This window comes from Copidosoma floridanum, unplaced genomic scaffold (genome assembly GCF_036245765.1).
Source record: "Copidosoma floridanum isolate Cflo_tuat_1 unplaced genomic scaffold, Cflo_Japanese_pri ptg000021l, whole genome shotgun sequence".
Lineage (NCBI taxonomy): Eukaryota > Metazoa > Arthropoda > Insecta > Hymenoptera > Encyrtidae > Copidosoma > Copidosoma floridanum.
In genome coordinates, this window is record NW_028321898.1 from 19,465,405 (window position 1) to 19,488,012 (window position 22,608).

General features: G+C 32.7%; 1 protein-coding gene across 1 annotated transcript; it reads right to left on the minus strand.

The window, feature by feature from the left end:
- Positions 1–3,409: 3,409 nt before the first annotated feature.
- LOC106645137 (inactive CLIP domain-containing serine protease A3-like) lies at positions 3,410–16,744 on the minus strand. Its single transcript, XM_014360923.3, has 6 exons — positions 16,485–16,744; positions 11,444–11,541; positions 5,349–5,605; positions 4,228–4,464; positions 3,932–4,130; positions 3,410–3,836 (listed from the first exon to the last, which is right to left on the minus strand). Exons 1-6 carry the CDS (start codon positions 16,636–16,638, stop codon positions 3,675–3,677), a joined length of 1,107 nt encoding a protein of 368 aa, XP_014216409.2. The 5' UTR covers positions 16,639–16,744; the 3' UTR covers positions 3,410–3,674.
- Positions 16,745–22,608: the final 5,864 nt, after the last annotated feature.

Genomic DNA, 22,608 nt, shown 5'->3' on the forward strand with positions numbered 1-22,608 from the left:
GTGTCAGGAGACGAACTGAGCTGGTCCCGGCACAGGCCGTCGATGCCAGCGGCAGCGGCGTAATGAAGCGCCGAGACGATCAGGAGGGGGGGCCGACCGACAGTATATCGTCGAACGAAACAATTACATACATATCAACGTAACTTAAAATATTTATGAGACAGTTCTTATCCCTAGTGGAAATGTTGGCTGCGTTTAAATAAATCGTATTCGCATCCCAATCGCATCCAAATCGTATTCTTGACTGTATCGCCATCTCTGCAAGTACCAGCTATTTAATATTATTTTATCTATGACTAGCAGCCCCCCCGTCTCGGCTTCGCCCAAGACTCATTAAATGGAGTACCGTAGTGTGTTAACATGTAATGTGAAACGTTTTCAGTTAAAAATTTAACATCTAGTTCTGACACTTCTCAGAACAAAAATCTTCTTATTAAAAACATATTTGTTCGAAATGCATACAGTTTATTTGGTCAAGTAAAAAGCTGTAAGAAGTGAGCCAAATATAATTATGCTGAAAAGTACCGTGCATTCCTAATGCCATAAAATAATTATTAGCCCTAAAAGGCCGTTGATTTGCAATGCTTTTCTTTTCTTGAACTAGGAGGGGGGACCCACGTTAAGAGTTCGCAATTTGGTTCCTTTAATAAAAAGACTAAATCCTTTTCTCAAACAGTTTTCACATTAGATTTTTAATTATAATACGTTTTTCATTTTTCTTTGGCTTCTATTAGTTTTTCGCGAGCTGTGCTTTGTGTGTAGTTTAGCTTATTAATTAGTTCATCTGAATACATGGCGTATGTATATTCCTTTTACTGCTGTTTCAAACTCGGAGAGTAGCTTGGGCTTGTGCCCAAAAATGAGCTCATGCGGGATGTAACCATGAGCCAAGTGAATGGACGTGTTGTATGAAAATAGGGTGAATTTTAGCCATGTATCCCATTCTCCCAGCTCTAGGTATATTTTTATTTATTCTACTAGCGAGTGATGGCTTCTTTCAATAGAGCCGATGGTCTGAGATCTAAAAGTTGTGGATTTAAATCGTTTTATGTTAAAAATTTTGGTAAATCTCGGATGAGTTGGCTTTGGAAGTTCGATCCCTGGTCAGTTTTTATTACTTTCAGGCACCCGAATCGGTTGATAAACTCCAGAGCGAAATAGGTGGCTACTGTATCGGCCGTAGAATCAGGCAATGGCAGGGCATCGGAATATTTAGTTAAATTACATTGAATGGTCAATGTACAATGATTCCCCTCAGTAGTGATCGAAAATCGTCCTACAATGTCTATCTCGATTATTTTAAATGCTTCTTCTAGGGTAGTGGTTATGGTCATGGACAATTTAGTTTTAATACGTACTGGTTTTTTCTGCTGACATTCTCTTTAAGTCCAAACGTATTCTAAAAGATCCTCATTCATACTGTCCCAGAAATATTTTTCTCGAATTCTACCATAGGTTTACCTATTCCCTTATGTCCACTTATCAGTGAATCGTGGGCCTTACTTATTATTCTAAGTCTGTCATCATGCAAGGGAATAATAACCTCACCAGTGCATATTGTCAGTTGTAGATTGTCTCTATTCTAATCGTGCCTTAACGAATATTCTATAGGTAACCAATGCAGTTTGTCCAGTCCGTCTCCTATTTTTGCTATACTAACCGTAATTATGGCTAGATAATCATGGCGTGTCTGAGTCTTTTTAAGCATTCTATAACCATAGCGATTGATGGTATGTTTTCTGTTTCATTTTTTACAAATATTGAGAAAACTATTCGCCCGTTGTATCAGTCGGTCTGTATTATGGAACCTATTCCAGGACTTTAGAGTCTAATCTGTTCAATATTAATCATTTATAAATCTTTTAACTGTTTGTATACCGGGATTTTGTCTCTTTAATTAACAGACAGAAAATGTACGGCGTTATCTTTTCTCATCAATAGTTGGTCTCTCGAAAATTTAATATACTCTACTATAAAAATTGATGCTCTATGCTTGTCTTCCGCCTTATCATTTTTATTGGTCCTAATGTCCTTAGTCTTATTCCTTCTGTCGTTAATCTTGAATCTATCGTCATCAGTCCTCACCATTTTCCTCCCCGTTAGGCTAAGCCACGAACCCTTTCTTTTTCCCTCTTCCTTATTATAGCTAGTACCTTATTAGGACCTGATTGTTTAAAGAGTTTAAAGGATTTATCTGGAAAAAGTGGGATTAGTTTTCTGGGTATACTAATGGGATGGAGTCTTTTCGTGGGTTCTGAGGAGTTAGAGGACATAGGGTGCTGGATGATGATTTTGTAAGGTGTAGAAAAGCCTTCAGGGTAGCTGGTGATGGTTTGAAGTTGAGATTTTTGAGATTGGCCTTGTGTTGAGGCTTGGGTAGAGAAGGATTGTGAGTCGAATGAAGAGGAGGTGTTAGCCTTTTTTTTTTTTGATTGACATCACCTATGTTTGAAGCACTCGAAGACCTTTTTAAGGATTGTAGGGCTTTAGCCGCAGAGAGCACGTCAGATATTTCAGAGTCTACGGTGTTAAAGATGCTCTTGCCTATGGCGAATGAGCTCGAGGAGAAGGCCAGAGTGGCCTCTCCTACCTGTTATGAAAGCTTGTAAAATCTGATAGGTTATATGTGGTATACTACTGTGTAAATGCAAGAGGTGAAATGAAAACAAAAGAAAAAAGCAGGGCTACCCTTATAGGGAGTAGTAGTAAGAAGAAAAATCTCACCAATCTGCTGTTGAAGTCAAACTATTTCGTGGAAAATATAGTAAACATTGGTAGGGTCTGGAGCAACGCATGTGTCGCGGTCAACCATCAGCCATCTAATCTCTTATCGGGTACTTTACGACTCATTTCGAGAAGTAAGTTTCAGAATCTGCAAGTGTTGCCAACATAATATGATGCGGGAAATTCAAAATTACCAACGCGGGTAATTTAAATATAAATATGTGGTCGGTAATTCTTCTGTCAGTACTTGATAGGATTTTTTTATTTGTTATACCGCTCTCGAGCGAGCGAAGCGAGCCATTTGTACATATGTTGTGTGAAGTAAAGATTTAAATCTTCCGCTTATTAGCAGGTTTATAATACAACTGTTGATTTCCCCTGGCGCTATCATATTTACAGGTGAAGTTTCTCTTTAGTTACTCATTTGAATTCAAATTTCCTGCGTTAGTAATTTTGAATTTTCCGCGCTACATTATGTTGGCAGCACTGTGAGTTCTAAATCTAACTTTTCAGAGGGAGTTGTAAACTACACTTTTACCCAATTTTGTACCAATAAACATACTTTACGCCGTAGATTATTAGAATTATATAGGGTTCAGAGGGCGCAAATCCGTGGATCCAAGGGTAGACGTAGTATTTTTTCCGCAGGAGTTTTTGTTTTATTTTTGACGTTTATTGTGCTTACAGTAGACAAAATAGAGATTGCATCATTCCGTGGTCATTTAGAATATAATATCCTGATGCTCGATTTGACATCTCATTCACTTGTTGGTGTGCCTGGTGAAAGCTAGAAGTTTTTTTCAAACAGCCATAATTTTAGAAAAAACCGTATGTTTTTTGCTGATAAAATTAATGGTTACACTTATTAAATGTTTTTAAGTTAATTATTACAACCATCATTAGCTTCCTATAAAATAATTTATTTTTATTTTTTACATTTATCATTTATTTTATTGTGTTAAGGCATTATTGATCCAAGGCAAAAAGTTAAATACGTTGGTGTACACTCCTGGTATTCCAGGATTAGCACAGCCGATCCCCCACGCGACTAGTCCGTAAACGGACCACTGATTGTTGTTGCCTTGGCACACTAGAGGTGACCCTCCATCGCCCTATGAGAAAAATGTTAAGATCGAGAAATTAAAAGTAGAATTCAATTGAATAAATAACTAAATTAATGGGATTTAATCAATAAAATAATAAGCACCGTGCACGCATCTTTTCCAACTTCTCCGCCAGCACACAAAAAGCTCATTTTATTGAGAGTAAACGTGGGTCCAAGTCTCGTTTGTCTCAACCGATTTTCACAGTCATAGATGTCTAAAATCGGCACGTCCACTTCCCTCATGATACTCTGGTAGGATCCACTCGTAAACGCATCCTTACCCCAACCTGATACGTAGCACCTAAGTAGAAATAAAAAAAGAACTTATTGACCTGCAAATTTTCGGGAAGTAAAAAAAAAGTATGGTGACATAGTGGTGGCAACCGCATTATACGAACCTAGTACCTGTGGCGGGTGTAGATGTTGGCTTACAGGCTGTATTCACGTTCGGGTAGGAGGCGATAGGAATGACCCCATTGATTCTTATAACAGCTACGTCGTTCTCGAGAGTGGTGGGATTAAAATTTGGATGAACGGTGATTTTGGCAACCAATGCCTGAACAAATTTAAAGGGCTCGGTCGTCTCTCTAGCGTTCCAATCACCCACACGAACCAACAGCGATGCTGGATTGTTGCTGTAGAATTCTTGTAATGATTGATAAGTGCTAATTACATTTTTACAGATTACTTGTAATTTGGGGAAAAAAATAAACAAAGGAGCAGCTTCCTTGGTATGTAATTTGACTTGAAAAGATATTTGTTTAAAGAACATTCATTATATACTTTTGAATATAGGAAGATTAGATTTTACTGTACAGATTATCTATTTTTTTAATAATTCAGTAAGCAAGAAGTTTTAAGAAGCGTATAAATTCTCTAAATCTATTAGTCTGTTAAAAATAACGTCCAATGGTGGTAATCTTCAAAGTAAACCAGGTCTCGTGCCACTTACTTACTTTAGTTTTTTAGTCTAAAGTTGGAAAACTGGTATTCATTCTTTTTTTTAAATATTATTTATATACTGTACTACATTAAATAATAACTGTTGTATACGTATACAAGAATTTTTTAAGAGGAAAAAAACAGAGGGCTTTTTCTAAAAAATCCATTATTTACCTTTTTAATGTTTTATTAATGAATATTGTTATGAAGACTCTAAACGATCATAAAATTTCCCAAAAAACCATAGGCGTATAAGAATAAAATTTTATTGTAATCAATTATCCTACTTAATTATTATGACCATATTGATTTTGGAAAATCTACAAAAAAGTTTTCTACAAAAAAAATATCTTAGTTAAATTGTATAAATTATGTATGAGAGTAAATGATACTATAAATTAATTCTTAAGGGTTGAAATTTTTTTGATTTGATAAAAAAAATAATATTTAACATGGGTTGAAAATACAAAAAAAAGATGAAGCTTTTAGCCAATAAACCAATAGTGATGCTTCTTTTTAGATGCTGGGTGGTAAATTCAGTATGAAAATAATACATTCAATTTATATCAACATTTACACATAAGATGAAACTTTATGGGCTGCTGTGAGAACATGTGTGGCATCGAGGAGCACGCCCGAGCCTTTGTAGGCCTCCTGAAGATCAAGCACAGCAGCTTGCCAAGGGTACGAGCCAAAGCTTGCCTGTCCAACAACTGGCTGAGGGTTTGGCTGAACAAATCTACGCACTCCACATGCTGGATCTGTTTGTGTAGGTTGGTTGGGTGTTCCTCCACAGCAAAGCATATAATTCGTAGGGCATTTAGTGTTGACGCCCTGTGTATTTTATTGAAAAAAATTTATTATTGGTTTTGGATTTTGCATCTTTTTTCTTTAAATATGTTCTTAAATAGTAGACTCACTTAAACAGTATTTGTTAAATTGATCAAGATTTGGATATTACATTAAAACGATACTAAGAATCACCTTCTAGGTCGTATATTTTATCAACTCTTTGCAGCAAAGCTTTTATCCTCACTGTAATTTATTTTCGAAATAAAAAATCTTACGAAGTACAGAGTTTCAAAAAAGGAAGTCCTTTATGAGCATAGTTCATAGCAAAGATCACAAAACTGTTGGTACTCTCGACAAAAAAAATACATTTATGAGGTAAGTTACTATTCTCAAAAAACTTTTGTACGAATTACCACGATATTATATATTGATTGTTTAGTAATAAACTGTTAAAACCATCGAAGGAGTAATTTTTTGTGATTATTGTGAAAATCGTGGTACTACGTGAATTCTTGGGGAAATAATAATCATATTTTACTATTTTTACTATTTCTCCAAAGCTATATGTCTAAAGCTAACATTCGTCATGATTTAATTATACTTTTTATACTGTTGGTAATACCAGAGAGGCATGAGAGCATAGTGAAAAAGTGCCATACAAGTTTGTAAGTAGTTAGAGCGATAGCAGAATGAAGGGTGTAACTGGCATATATCCTTCTCTGACAAACGCTAGAGTGTGCGAGCCAGACAAGGATAGATACCCCTATATATATATATATATATTATAGTGCTTTACGTCCGGCTCTCTTGTAGAGGCACTACGTAGGGCACTTAGCATTTGGGATTGGGAAGGAATTGGAAGGGGGGAAGGCCCTAAAAACTGCCCCGCATTCGCCCATGACGATTGTCATGTGGATCAGGAAAACCCTGGGAAATCTCCTATAGGGAAAACCTGGTGTATCTGCCTTATTTCTGACCTGGTGTCCAAGCTGCAGACTTAGGCAACGGGGCAGAAATTTGGCACACCTCCCGCTTACGATTTGCTGTTCGCTTCGTGGATCGATTCACTGTTTGTCTGTCTCTTGGACACCCCGTTATATATACACTAAATTATGCTATGCATAATACACCTGCTTGTTGACTATGTTCTTATACCTCTATGCTTATGTATACGTAATTATTGAGTCACAACTTCTAGTCTTATTAGAGAACTTGGATAATTCCTCGTATCTTTTTTTTTATAAATTTTTATTTTATTCTAAAGCATTAAAATAGGATCCAAGTCTTTCTTTTTTTTTTAATTAATGTATTTAGTTATATGACAAAATAGAAAGTTGGGATTAACAATATATTACAATGAAAAATATGCCAGATCACCACAACAAATAAGAAAGAAAAATCTCAAAACTTTTTGCATACGTGTCCATATGAAAAGGAAAAATGAAAATAGGATTAAAAAAAAGAGAAAGTATTAATACGAAAAGGCTTAAGTAAAAAACTTGTGGATTTCGAAGTAAAACTCATGTATTTCGAAATAAAACTCGTGGATTTCGAAATCAAACTCGTGGATTTCAAAATAACGCAAAATTCGTATTCTTGCTTGACTCAGAATAGTTATTTACGTAACAAGTGCGGAAAAGACGATTTCCCGCACGAGTCGTGATTGACTCGCACGAGTGGCAGGAGTTGACAGGAACGAGTACCAGTTGAGCACACGAGTGCGTAGCACGAGTGTGATCGCAAGGTACGAGTTACCGTCACCGGCCACGAGTGTGAGTCTATCACACGAGTGCGGGAAATCGTCCCACACGAGTTGCGTACAAGTTTTTTCGCAATATGTGAGAAAAATAGGTACAAAATAGGTATGAATTTTGATTACCAGTGTGTAGCAAAATTTTTTCCGGTGTGTGGCAAAACCATTTCCGTACACCTTTTCCCCACACTGTGCGAAAAAAACCTTTACCACACACCTTTTCCGCACACTGTGGAAAAACTTTTGCCACACACCTTTGTCGCACACTATGTGGGAAAATCGATTTTCCACACTAATATCAGTGCGGAAAACACCTATTTTCCGCACACTATTGCGAAATAGTAGTTTTCCTACGAGTTTGAAAAGTTTTTGTTTGCGAACTGAGAGGTTTGCGGCCCGAGCCGAAGGCGAGGTCCGTAACGAGGTTCGTAAAGGAGACTTTTTGAACGAGTATCGGAAAACTGCTTTTTTTCCCGAGGAAGTACCAGCCTCCCAAAACCACCCGAGGACGGAAATTAGTAGTTTTCCTACGAGTTTGAAAAGTCTTTGTTTGCGAACCGAGAGGTTTGCGGTCCGAGCCGAAGGCGAGGTCCGTAACGAGGTTCGTAAAGGAGTCTTTTCGAATGAGTATCGGAAAACTGCTTTTTTGCCTGAGGAAGTACCAGCCTCCCAAAACCACCCGAGGGCGGAAAAAAAATTAAACGTCTAATTCAGGTGGATCAAACCTGGATGTTCGGCTGAGCAAAAAGCTCCGAATCGGGCCGTCGCCCTTACGAAGTGCGCAAGCACAAATTCTCGTGGGAACTGATGTTCCAAAAAAAGTTTGGACTTGTGAAATCAGATTTTTTCAAATATTCACGTCTCACCCTTTTACTGCGCCAATAGATGCGTCTATCATGTCTTGTCTTCTTTTTGCCTTGAAGAGCTTGCACGTAAAAAAAAGGTAACAGCTGCGAGGAGGCTAGCAAGGACGTGAAAAACAGAAGTAGAAAGGCATGCACAGCGAACGTCAACCTCAGAAGCCAAAGAATGGAGCCGATGATACTGCACACTTCTTGATGGCAGGTCGAAGAGAAGTGTGTAATAAATAAATTAAAGGTTATGGCAACGAGCGAAAAAAATTGCAAAATGATAAAGAAAGCGGTGCAACTGAAAGTAACTTTTTTTGTTATCAAGGTGAGGCTTTTACGTTCAACCAACAATTGACAATCTACTGCCCCTCGTCCTTTTATGAATGTTATCGGCTGATTCGATATCGATACCAGCCTCTCTGTATATTTCTTCATTAAATACGAAACAGTATACTTCCGTAACATTCTAACCCGTCTATTTAATAAAGTACAAAAATTATAATATTACATAGTCACAGGACTCTGAAATACCATCTTTTTGGAAATCAGAAAATTAATCAGGTGAATTCTCACTCCAAAATCTCATCTGTTAAGATCGTTTTTTGTTGTTTTTTAGAGTATTCTTAATTTTTTTACGTGTATTTTCAAAAATTCGGACCGAAAAATTTGTTTGGGAAAGTAAAAAAAACATCCCAGTTAAAAAACAAAAGAAAGTCTTAAATTGACTAAGGGTGATAAAAAAAAGGTTGAAATAAAAAAAAGTTACATAATATTTTAGCATAAAAAATTACCTGATTAATCGCCTAATTTTTGAAGCGAGGGTGATCGTTAAAATTAAATAACATTGAAAGTTATTTAATAAAGTAATTTACGGAAATGAATTTACTTGTATAGGATTATGCTTCAATGATACAAAAGGAGGTTTCATAAATTTTTAATCAAACCTTACATGATTTGTGTAACAATAATAAACATTTTAAAAAGAGATCGATTGTCTTAATTCAAGAGTTTTGTCAAATTCTACCACTGAATTAAAATAGTAAAATACGTATCATAATTTCTGGAACTATTGAATCGTTATTTATTATTGCTGTTTCAATATTCAAATTCATGTTAATGTTAGACTAATAGACAAAAAATTTCTTTACAATTGCGGCAGACTATGTCCAATGAACACAAGAATTATGCATACTTTTGTTATGCATAAACTTTTGTACAGAAAATATTATGCACAAGCTAATCAATAATAACCACAACATAGTATGTTATTATTGTAATGTGCATAATATTTGTGCCTAAATCAACTTACGTTTTGTGTACATGTCATTTAGACAAAATGTTACCTGTGAACAAAACTGCGCTGATTTACACATAAGTATTGAGCACAAAAAAATGTTAATGAAAGAAATTTGTGGTTGTTTCTCACTAGCTTGTGTATTGTTTTTTGTCTAAACTAATTTGTGCACAACAGAACTGTGTACAGTCCTTGAGCGCATTGGACATAGCCTGCTCAATAGTAATTTCGAAAATGGAAAGGTGAAACAAAATTAAGTAGAAAAATGTCTGATTTGAAAATTACTAAAGCAATGTTAACAACAACTTAAAATAAAAGTTCATCTATTTTTTAAATAAAAAAATTACGAATACTGTGAGAAGATATATCATTACGTTGTATATTATAGACAAGGCAATATAATTTGTTTGTAAAACTGTGGTAACATATACATAAGTTTTTCTATACAAGTTTAGAATAATATAAAAGCAGTGCTCCCACCTTACTTACTCAGTCCTAAAAGAAGAGCAATAAATTGTAAATACAAAGTGAACTATTAGAATGAATTAATTTTGTTCACCTATTGATAAAGACATTATTGACTTGAAAATTACATTGAAAAGATATTATGAATAACTTTATTCATAATAATCATTAAAGTTTATTACGGTTACATGTAAGAGTGTTTGAAAAAATCTTTAGTGAACAGCTAACTTTTCATCTTAATTCAACAAATCTGCATAAACAGTAAAAAAATGTAAGGAATTTTAAACGTAAGTGGGTGTGCGTGTGTATGTAAAGGAATACATTTTCCCATATTAAGTATTATATATTACAGTTACTTTTGTGAGGTGGCTTCTCTACAGCTCCTTCCACAAAATAAGTAAAAATTTGTTTAATTTCTCCGTAATTTGAACCTGATAAAACTTCAATTACCCCCCCTCCAGTCACCCAAACAGCTCCGCGAGGATATACCTACGAGTAAGAAACTGCCATCTTCTCGTTGGAATTTATTTTATGTTCACGATTATTTATACAAAGATACACACATATCTCTATTTGTTCAATCTTAGTTTTTGATTTAATATATATTTCTTTATTAAAAATACCAAAAGTATTCAGTCACTGTTGCATGTACGTATATATGGGTGTTGTTGATTCTCGTGGTCTTTTCCCATTTTTAATCCTATACGGAAAATATAGTGTTAGTTAGAAGAAAGAAGATATAGTGTTAGTAGGAAAATATAAGTAGTTAAGGATATTGATAAACATGTTCATTGATGAGTGTTCCAAAAAGTATATAGTACTTATTATACTGTAGCCGCAAAGGTCCATTATTTTGCATAGTACAGTATTTAGTTAGGCAATTATTATATAAAGGTATATGATTTTGAGAAAGTTAGTGTAAAATATTGTTCAATAATAAAATGAATATTAAATATGCTTAAAAATATACGTCTTACTATGAAAATTGAGCTTTTTTTACTACTGTCAGCATAAGCAGTGTATGGTATAATTGAAATAGTATTACCTTTTTTAGGTAATATAATTGAAAACATGTATTGAAAACTGAAGGAAGTACGTATGGTTATTCAAAAGGTATGACAGCCCTTATAACGGGAATAAGTAACAATTTGGCAGACTGCATTTTATAAGGAGAAATACAATTCCAAATTAAAGGATATACTGTCAAATATATTTTTTTTTTGAAATTCCTACAGAAAGTGACATACAGTCACGCGATGCGAGACTTAAAGGAGACTTAATGAACTAACTGAACGTAACGTCCTTTTTTACAAAAACATGATTTTACTTTCCATTGTATTATTATACTTATACGTGGTACTTTTGTTGTAGCGACATTTATATAATATTTACATTCAATATTCCAGGCGTGAATAACACTGACTGGAGTATATTACTTACTTGTCCGTGTGTATTATGATTCATGATTAAAACACTTATATTTTACTTTATAGTATATAAAAATCATTGTTCATTACGTTGTTGACAATGCGAATGTCAATGGTAGGTCCTTGATTCGGACAGGCGCTGCCGAGTATGCAAGAACACTTGCTATCCGGGATCAAGAGAGCAGGTGCTGTAATGTCAAAGATATACTTGTTAGTAATTGTTGTAATTGTTGATTAATATAAAGAAAACAGTTAGGAGTTACCAGCTCTATTACGTGATATTCGTTTGAGGTCCCTACGGTCCACAAACTCAGCATAGATGGTGGATTGTAGGTAAGAGAAAAATGGCTTTACATTGACAAAATGTACTATCTGTGGTCTCCTGTCGTCATCGTGACGAATGTGTTGTCACAAAAGTATGTCCACATTACAGTATATTGTCGTCATTTATAGTAAAAGTGTGTCAGTTATGCCATTTTTCTTTTAGCTACAGTATGCCATCTGTGCTGAGTTTACTGATTGTAGGGACCTTATATGACTAAAGAACAGTCAATTGTTAATGATGCTTGAATTTTTTAATCAAATTGACGGTGGTACAACAACAAAGTTGCAGTTTTATTAATCACCGAGGATAAGCAGTATTTGGCATAGTTAGTACTTCATGAATAAGTAACCATTCATATCCCACCGTTGTATCTAAGTTTTAAATACTCTACAATCGTAAAAAACATTGTGTAAGAATTCAGTTGAATGAACATACGTGCAACTCCAGATAATGATTAACACACTATAACGTAAAAAAAAGAAGTAAGCTATAAAAGTAATCTATAAAACGTATGAATAGATTTTTAAATAATATCTATCTACTTAAAAAAGCCATTTTTTCAAAAATTTAACATAAACGTAATAATGATCTGATTATTGACGCACTTTATTCGTTATCTTGCGTAAAATACTAATCTTTTTTGTCAACAGCTTGGAAAAAATTTTAGAAACGACAAAAGTAAAAAAAATAAGTCTGGCAAGAGTCTGGAAAAAGTCTCGATCATGTCTGGCATAACTCTTGATCATGCCCATCAAACTTCTACACTATGTCTGACAAAAGTCTGGCTAATGAGAAAATGGCAACTTTTTCAGTGTTAAATTGTTTTTTTTTAATAAAAGTTAAAAATTAAGTCTTGATGTATGATTTAAATGCATTTTGATGAGAAGAAGATTACGTTCTTATTGACGGTAAGTAATGACTCTATTTATCAATTTGAAAGATTTATGATAATTTATTTAACATTATATGATATACGTTTTTGGATTGCTTAAAAACCTACTTTAGTAAGCTCACACATCAAAAAAGACATAGCAAAGAACAGAAAATAAAACATGGACATTAATTTTTTGAATGTAATTAATTCGAAGCCTCAAGCCTCAACCTTTTTTTGGATTTCTTATGGTATTACATATCGTGAAAACACGTCGATACTCTTTATTAATCATTCGATTTTCTGCAGGGATCTTCTTATTTACGTAAACTGAAAAATAAATTTTACGTAGTTTTCTCACTATTATATACATTAAATGTACTTTTTATAGAAGTAAATACACCAAAAAATCCCGTTTTTCTCCCCCATTTTTTAATAAAATTTTTTTTTGAGGCTCACATTCGAGATGGAATATATTTTTCTCGCAATGTCATGTACGATGAAGAAAAAAAACCAGATTTTAGTGGAGCTGACACCCGTATTCATCATTTTTCCATCATGGTGCATGACATTGTGAGCAAAATAAGCCTGCATGGTTTTGAGGGTACTTATGCCTCAAAGAAATTTTTCGTTACAAAATCGAAGACATAAATGGAATATTTTTTGGAAATTTGCGCATATATATTATATGTAACATATGAAATACTGCTCTGTATATATCTTTCGGAATACAAGGCGTTGCAGCTCTTCCAGTAGGCGTCATGTTTTCTAGTTCATCATTGCCAAGAATTGTTTTCTTCAATCTCCTTGAATTCATGTGGACCTTCTTTCCAATTGATTTTGATGAACATTAATTCTGATTCGCTTACGTAAACATTATACGTCTTTTATTGTTATTTGTATTATATTACAAATTGTATCTATATTGTAACGTCAGCAGTCGAACGTTTCAAAATTTTTAAATTGCCTGACACACTCACTCCCCTGTACTGTCTTCGCTCTCTACTACTCCTATGCATCCGCACAAACAGCCCCAAAGGGAAAAGGCATTTGGCGTTTTCTTATCGCCTTCAAGAAGAAAATATTTCAAAGAAGTTACACCAGCATGCAGTGCACCTAGTTATACTTTTATTGCTCTCGATATAAATTTCTGTAGAAAACCGGACGTGGCAAACACTTTAACTTTAGAACAAATTCGAAAGTATGACAAACACCAGATGTTATTTTTAGTCAAATAAAAACGAAGCCACACATCTCATCAGCCATTGGTGCCTTCCTTACTCCCGCACTTGAACAAACAACTCCATGCCACTGTCACTGTGTACAACTAAACAACCTCTCTTTCCCCTTTTCTCCCACTCTCAATAATTATAATAGTACGTTGAAGATAGGATTATTTATAGTTATTAATAGTTATAAAATAAAATTTTACTTTTATCATTAATACAAAAATAAAATAAAAATACAATTACCTTCCTTTTATCAGCTTTTTTTTATGTTGTTTTCTTTATTATTCCTGCTTTGATGTTTTCATCGAGAAATAAATAAAAAGTCAGATGTTGAAATTTTGTATTGTTTTCTAAATTTTTTTCATAACATGAAACATTATAATGTTTGTACTGGCTGAGGTCTTAATAGATCCAGTGTGTGCACTATTTTTATCTATAAAATCATCTCAACACTCAGATGGCGATTCCTCGTGGTGATTATTTGCACTACTAAGAACAAAATATCACTTTGAATATACAAAAAATGTAAATTAACGTATTGCGCTGGTTTTAAGCATTATTTTTTATTTTTTTTTATTTTTTAATCTCATTTTTACTACCCTAATTTTCATCTGAGTATATGTAGTGCTGTAAATTTTTAGTTATTTGATAAAAATGCTATTATATTTACGTGGAAGCCTTTACCATTCTTTTTTATTTAACCCTTCACCCCACCCCTTGTTACCAACATAATTGTCAGTACACTATTATAAAGCATAATTTACGAGTTCACAATCTATAATTGGCACATACCTTTCACTCTCAGCATCGACTTCTTCAAACATAGATTTTTTTCGAGAATTTTTTAGTTCATAGCTTTTATAGCTAGTAGATGAGCAGCATTTTTTTCAATTCGAACAACCTTTTTCTTATTAATAGCAAACTTGTTCGAAAGCAACTTGTAAATTACTGGATTTATGATTTTTTCGTCGGGGTCCACCATAATCTTTTCCAAGAAACTCAAGTCCGCTAAAGTTACACAATAAGAAAAGTTAACTTTTAGGTTAATTTACTAATTAGAGCCCCATTTTGCCGGGGTTACACATTTTTTTACTTTAACCTCTTATTTTATCTTTAACAATACTTGTTGTTGCTTGACTAGTTTTCCATAAAACTAGATAGTACGTTTTTATAATTAAACATGATTAATCAAGCGTAATATTTTATAGCTTGATTTCTCAATTTTATGTTGCATCAAATATTTCAGCTTGTATAAAGCTAGGTTGATGTTTTTCGTGTATGCTTTCAGTTTTAAATGGTACGCGTAGTTTTCATACGTAACTAAAATTAATATTGAAAAAAGTTATAGTTCAAAATTTTTTTGCCCTTCATGTAGTATAAAATATTAAATAAATATTATTTTTCAATAAACGGCCTGAAGAGGTTGGCACATCAGACGACGAAACGTCGTAATAAAACAATCGTTTTTATTTTAAAAACCATTTGCCCCAAGAAGATCGACAGAATAAAATAAACATTTTTTTTCAATTAGTTACTCTTTACTTACTGAGAACTGTATACAAACAATTTTTACCCGAAACATCCAGTATTAATTAATTCATTGCATTAAAAAAACGCCAAAACGTATCATACACGGTTATCAAGAGTACAGCAGGAGTCAAAAATACAAAATAGAAATTGAGAATACATTCAACAGAGAATTAAATCAGTATGTTTATATAATCTTATAGTTATTTAAATAATAGTTCATTAAAGAAAATATTGCCGTGAATATGACTAATAAAAGAGTTGTCAGGTTATTTTCAGTTACTGCAGTACAGCCTGTTAACAAAAGTACATTTTTTAAATTGCCACGAGAGCTTACTATAATTGCCCGATGTATTCGGTTTTTATTTGACTGCGTAGTTTTAAAATATGACATTTTTTCACATGAGCATGATTTTTCAATATTTGGTAAAAAAATTATTTTATGAATTACGTTTCGTACATATTAAAAAAAAAGAACAAAATCACATGTAGTTGAGTGTTTCTTCAATGCTGAAACTTATTTTTTAGGTGTTCGTTATTTCATAAAAGTTTGCAGATATATTTGTCATAATGATTGTTCTGATTGTAATATAAGTATTTGTAAGGTGTACGCAATAGTTAATAAATATGAGGTTAAAACTAATTACCATTGGAATCTGCTTGATGTTCACTTACCGTTTATCTGCGTGTTGACAGATGAAAATCCTAATTTTATCACTGTATCCATCGAATATATCCAAAATTTGATGTACATAATAACTAATGAAGATAACACTTATCTTATAGAATTGAATAATAGTCAAAATCAGAGCTGGTCAAAATGAGTCGTAAAAATTTCAAAAGAAAGTTGTTAAGATGCAAATTATGTTCAGTAATAAGTTGAGGATTCAAGATTATAAATTATTTTTTGATAAATTAAAAATCACGCACCAATCGAATTCAAATAACATTATTCTATTATCGTTTGATTTAATTTAAATAAGTTGTTTCAAAAAGCAACAGAAAAGGCATTTTCTCATTAGCCAGACTTTTGACAGACATGATCAAGATTTATGTCATGCAGACAAGATCGAGGCTTTTGTCAGACTCTAGCCAGACTTATCTTTTACCCATCAATGATAAATATAAGAGAGATCTACTACTTTGCAATAATCGCGCATTTTAACGTGTCGTACGTACGATTTGTCGTAGAAGCAGGAGCAGGAGCACGTGTCGTCGGGCCGCTGCTGAACACTATCCCGTTTTCAAACTGTCCCACAACTCGGTCCCACGCACAAACAATCATTAGTATTACGAGCATTGTCCTTCCACCATTTGTAAGATAAAGGCACATTGTAGGTATTCGTGCACTTCAAGCATACGCAGGGCTTGAACTAGAATATTATTAGAGTATGGTAATAATAAGTGAACGTGATACCACGGAAAGGATGAGCGCAAGGCAAAGTTCCGTGCTCGATTGTAAAATCACGCATTGTTGCAGCCGGCTTTTTATAGGTGAACAAAGTCAGGTAACTTGCGTGTGTGTACACGGGGACGTAAAAAAGAGCAAGATTATGTACATACATGCTGAAGAGCCGGAGGTGATGGACAAGAATAATAGACGAGGTGCCTTTTAGTCAAACGAATGGGAAGTAATTTTTGCAGCTCCATGCGCTCACGAGCAATTACCTACGTACACTCATACAAATCTATTATAATACGTTACTGGTGCGTGTACGTGCATTTCGATATCATAGCATTTTCGTTGTTTTCTTTACGAACACACTTGTGGCATTATATGGTGGAGCTGCTTCCGTGCAAAACCAAAAAAGTACGAGTGCTTGTTGTAATATATACACGCTATATACGTAATATATCTAAATGGGTCATTTCACAAAGACTTCATTATTTTGAATTCCAGACATCTGCAACAGTGGCGTCGAATTTTCAAAATCAGAATCTTTTTAAACATTTTTTTTTTAACGCACGTTTTCAGATAAAACCCAAAAATTGTGTATCATTAATGTGATATTGAAAAAATCTGGGTAAATAGTCGTTACCATCATTTGTAGAGATTTGGAAATGTTACTTTAGTCGTGTATGAAGAGAATGTGCTGTTTTTAACATTTTTTTTTTTACTCTCGTGCCCAAAAGTTATCATGGTAATGCTCCCGTGCAAAAAATAGAATTTAAGTACGTTTCAGTCTCGACTAATGACAACTTTTGCTTGATCGATTTCTTTTCCATCTCGTAAAAGTACAGAAAAATATACAAGGAACTTCCACGTATACGAAAAATAACTTTTGAAAAGGATGCGATATTTCGACTCAGCTCGACAAATCATAGTAAAAAAAAAATTTTTTTTATACTTCATGTTGATAAAAACGTGTTTTTTATTTAGACGCACCTTGTTAGACCAAAGATAAAGTAAAATTATACGTATATATGGGTATAAAAGAGGAAATAAAAATTTTAACGACAAACATCACGGAAAAAACGTGTTTATCACGGCTACAGGACTATATATCTGGGAGTTTCCTGCTGATTTTAAGGGTAATTATCCTATACTTAAACTTTACTTTTATCAGCGTACATCGTATTTTGTATTTTTGTATCCACGTGACCTTAGCACAGGATGATGATAGTTTTACATAACTATATGTACGAATGCGTACTTACGTTACAACACATTTTTCCTTGTGAGCCGTGAAGACTAAAGTAGGTTAATTTCGTAATAAGCACTACATTGTTATGAGTGCGTCTGCTGTAAGTCATCCTTTTAACGAGAATTATTTTATGCTAAGGCTTATTTATCTGTCCTATGATATTTCTCTACGTAAAGCGAACCGTGTGATTGATGAGAAAAATAAATTATGATTACTCGTAACAATGGACGTTACTCCCCTTTTACATGTATACCTACACTTATGATAAAACTTTGAAACATATACTTTCTAAGAAATATATACTTTTAAAAAATTTCCTTTTTTCTCTACAAATTCTTTCATCGAAAGCTGTTTTAAGATAGAAATTCTTCATACGATCAAAGTACGTCGAAAAACGTATTTTATGAGACGTGTTAAGTAAAAAAAACATTAAAGAAAAAGTAAGGAGATGGTTAATCAAATTTCTATTCAATCAATTTCAAAGTATTATTTTCTATTTTTATTTAAATAGTTAACTAGAATAGCCATTATGTTATTGTGTTAACATAATTGCTTGATTCCTGTTATAAAAATAAATCACATTTATTCTGCGAACATTAAATTTCATTTTTAATTAGCTTCTACACTGAAAAAAGTTATAGCTAAAGAAAATTCTCTTTGCATGTGAACCCTATGATGTTGCGTGAACAAAAATCATAAGACCAAGTGAATAAATGAGCTCAATTATAGACATCTGATTAAGATTACTTGGAATTGAGATGTCTGGGCAATTTTTAAGCACATTTTATCTTTAAATTTTGTAAAAAAGAATCATAGATATCTAAAATTTTTACGTAGGTTCCGTATGTTTACAATTATTTCATACTTATTATATGTACAGTAAAGTAAAGTAAGTCTATGATAAAGCTGATTTTCCACAAATATTGTCGTAAGTACCCTTGGCCTCTGCTTTACTTTTAATCAACTGTTAGCTACGTGGGTAAACATTACTATGAAGGACGTATTTCATTGCTAGATCAAGTGGAAAGCTTCAGAAAAAGTTTCAGATCCACTGATTAAGAAGGTTGAACGGTACAGGTAAAAGGGGGGGGGAGTGAGGTGAAAGATCTTTATATAAGGTCCTGTATTTAAAAGTTGTACTATTATTTATTCAAAAAACGCCCTTTCTCTACATTATGGAAAGTGCAATTGTATACAATTCTCCAGTCATCAACAAAATATTCAGTTTTTAAAAAATAACATAAAATACAATAGTTAAAAATTTAAGTTTTATTGTACACATAGTCAAGTAGTGTGTGAATATTTTTCCTTTGCAAGAAAAATAATTTCCAAGGAATAGCATAGGCACTCAAATCTCTTGTCCGACTAAAATGAGCCACAATTTTAGAAAATGCTGGTTGGAATTATGTCGCAAAACGCAACAGCAAGTGATAAAGTACAAGGTCCCATGAAGAGGTGCCCCAAAATTCAGATCCTAATATTGACTACAACAAAAGTAATTAAGTGTAACTAGAGAATATAGAATGAATCTCTTTACGTAATATGACGGCCAGAGCAAAAACAACACTGTTTTACAGGAAAAGTCGAAAGCCTAGGTGAGCAAAGGCGCTGTGAGCCTATAGATAGTTACATTAGTGATCATATCTTTTGAAAATGTGCAGTAACCTATACTTTATAAGATACCATAACCACCAATTTCTACTGAATTGCATAACCTTTCATCAGAAAATATAGAAACACATCCCTTCTTGTAGGAACGCATGTTTTCTATATTCTCTGCTTTTATTGAATATGTATTTTTTTTCAGTGCTGCAGTTTTGCAACCTTTACTAGCCAACTTAAGATTATAAATTTATTGCTCTGTATAGGAGCTTATGTTAAGCTTTGTCGTTTCATGAATCAAAAATCACGGTGTAAAAATTAAAGAATAATTTCTTGAAGCTCATCCATCTTTTCTGCATTTTATGAAACGATTGAACTTCATGAAAATACAAATTTTTAATCTGTTATTCATTTAAAATTAATAACATGTGGTTATAAATGAGGTGTAGAACTTTTTTTTTACTCTATGTCTCAATAACACACAAGGATTGTACATTTCCTTTCAACAATAAAAGAATTGCACCCTGAACTATTCAACAAACTAGTAATAATTTTGACGTTTAATAGGTATTGTAACGTTACTTTTAATTAAAAAATGTTGTATTTTTCAGTTTAGAGTAATAAACGAATGACTATTGCACTAAATAAAAAGTATTATTTTATTAGAGAAACCTATGATAAAAAGTTCTTTTACTCTCATAATGGTTCCTTAATAAATTTAAAAAAAAGGAATCTGATGAATATTTTAATAGTTGTAAATTTTAAGCTTAAGTTTACTGAGAATTTCTATTTATGTACCGTTTTATAACAAAATCATTTTAATTGATTTTCGCACAGGAGATATAATGATTATCATACATAATAGTAGTTTTTTGTGATGATAATCTCCTCTTATTTTTTCACAGCCATTCTGATAAACCATGAGTAAAAAGGCTCTGCATTGCTATGTAATTCTGAACATCTGTATGTATAAGATATCGCTATTGGCATGGTGGAAAATTGCTTCGGACTGATTATGAATTAACTACTTACACACGAAGAGGGGAATCCTATTTTACTCGTACCTTGGTTTAATATACACATTAGAAATTCGCTTCTTAAAAGCGTAAGCAAAATGAGTAATGATTGGGTCTAAAACTCATAAGTATTTGTAATGCCAATCCCCCAAGAAACAAGAAGCGCAGTTTAAACCAATGTGCGTTCTTATGTTACTGAAGAAACTTTAATTGTTGGGCTCATAATAATAAATAGAACAAAATATATCCTTTAAGACGAGCTCATTTTTTTTACAGCAACTCTCTAATATTGTTCTTTAGTATACAGCTAATATCATCATTATCATTATCATTTTCATCATTGTATCATTTTTTTACAAAGAATATAAAAAAAATTTTGAAAGACTAGTCAAATAACTTCACCTTTCATCTTTTTTTCTATTTCAAAAACAACTTGTATATTGTAAAGATTGAACGTGTCAATGTGTAATATAATTAAGTACAAAATACTCCTCTTGTTACGACGTATAACTGATAATAATCTCTAAATAATACTATGGAAAATCCGAAAATTACTCGAATTAATGCAATTTTTGCGATAAGAAAGATAACAAGCATTTTATTGCCATTGTTCTCACAAATAGCGTGGATTTATATTGTTTTACATTTATCGTGTCCGGTCTATCGGGTACTTGTCTTTTTTATGATTGCAAGGTTGAAAAACGAGGCTATTTTATTTCCAAAGACATAGTCGTGGGCTCGTGATTTGTTTTTGCCACTTCACAAAGCGTGAATTTAGATTTAAAATAATGAATTTTTATGACCCACAATTTTGCAAGCTTACTTTAATGATTCAATAATTATCACTGATTTTAAAAGTTGAATCAAAAATTCATATGATTGTCGATTTTTTTAGCAAGTATAATAATTTTAAAATTATAAGAAGTCAAAAACTTAAATCTTATTAACAATGCGAGAAAAATATTTTCAGTACAAAAAACAATGTAAGCAAATGATTTTTGGTGATGACAAAAGTATCACATTAAATCATCAAAAAACTTGCTATGTATACTAATTGGATACATATTAGTTCAATACGTAAATTAACATTTCACGTATTATACATATATATATACACAGAGATACACACAATAATATATCACTATGCATTACACTATGGGGAAATTTCTTCTTTTTCATCGAAATCACAAGTTCTTTTGTATTACAGCTGATTTGACAAGGTGTACATATATATCAATATAGAAAAATCATAACGAACGGTACTATGTTATTATAAATAATTATATCTTATCAGAAACATTAGAAAAATTACTTAAAAAATGAGTTTCTATTAAATTTATATTTTTGATACGATTTCCTGTACATTCTTTTGGAAAGTTAAAAGGGTCACTGATTAAGAAATTCAAAATTTTCGATCCAATACGATAGACAAAAATCATAGAATAATAAAAAATTATATTCATACTGTGGACATCGTTTCTTTTCGATTTATCAATAATAATTCGGAGTGAGACTTCCTAGTTACGAAACAGCTGATACAATTATTTCCTAAAAGTACTTGTATTTTTTTTACTAACAACAATAAAAACGCGTAATAGTTTGCGTTTGCTTGCAATCTTCTTCTATGTAGTTTAAGATGTTTGGTTATGGTTAGAAATTATGAGTTAAAAATGAGATAAATGGAATTATACAATAATATTTTAATTTAGCGAGCAAAAATCTGAACATTTGTTGCAATGTGTGTCAGTTAAAATTGTTTCTGTTTACTGATACCAAATGTAATGTTGTACTTAATATATTGTTGTTTTTATCAATCATAAGCTATCGACCTTTCTACTACAGGATTATAAGTCATATTTCAAAGTAGACTTTAGATACCAGATTTGACGAATGAGAAATAACTGGTAGTGAATATGAAATATGTAGTAATCTTTGGAATAAACAACTTATTATTTGATTTTTTTGTAAGGAATGTCACGCACAATAACAAAATAATTCAAAAAAATCTTATTATGCGCAAAAAATGTAAACATTAGGCAA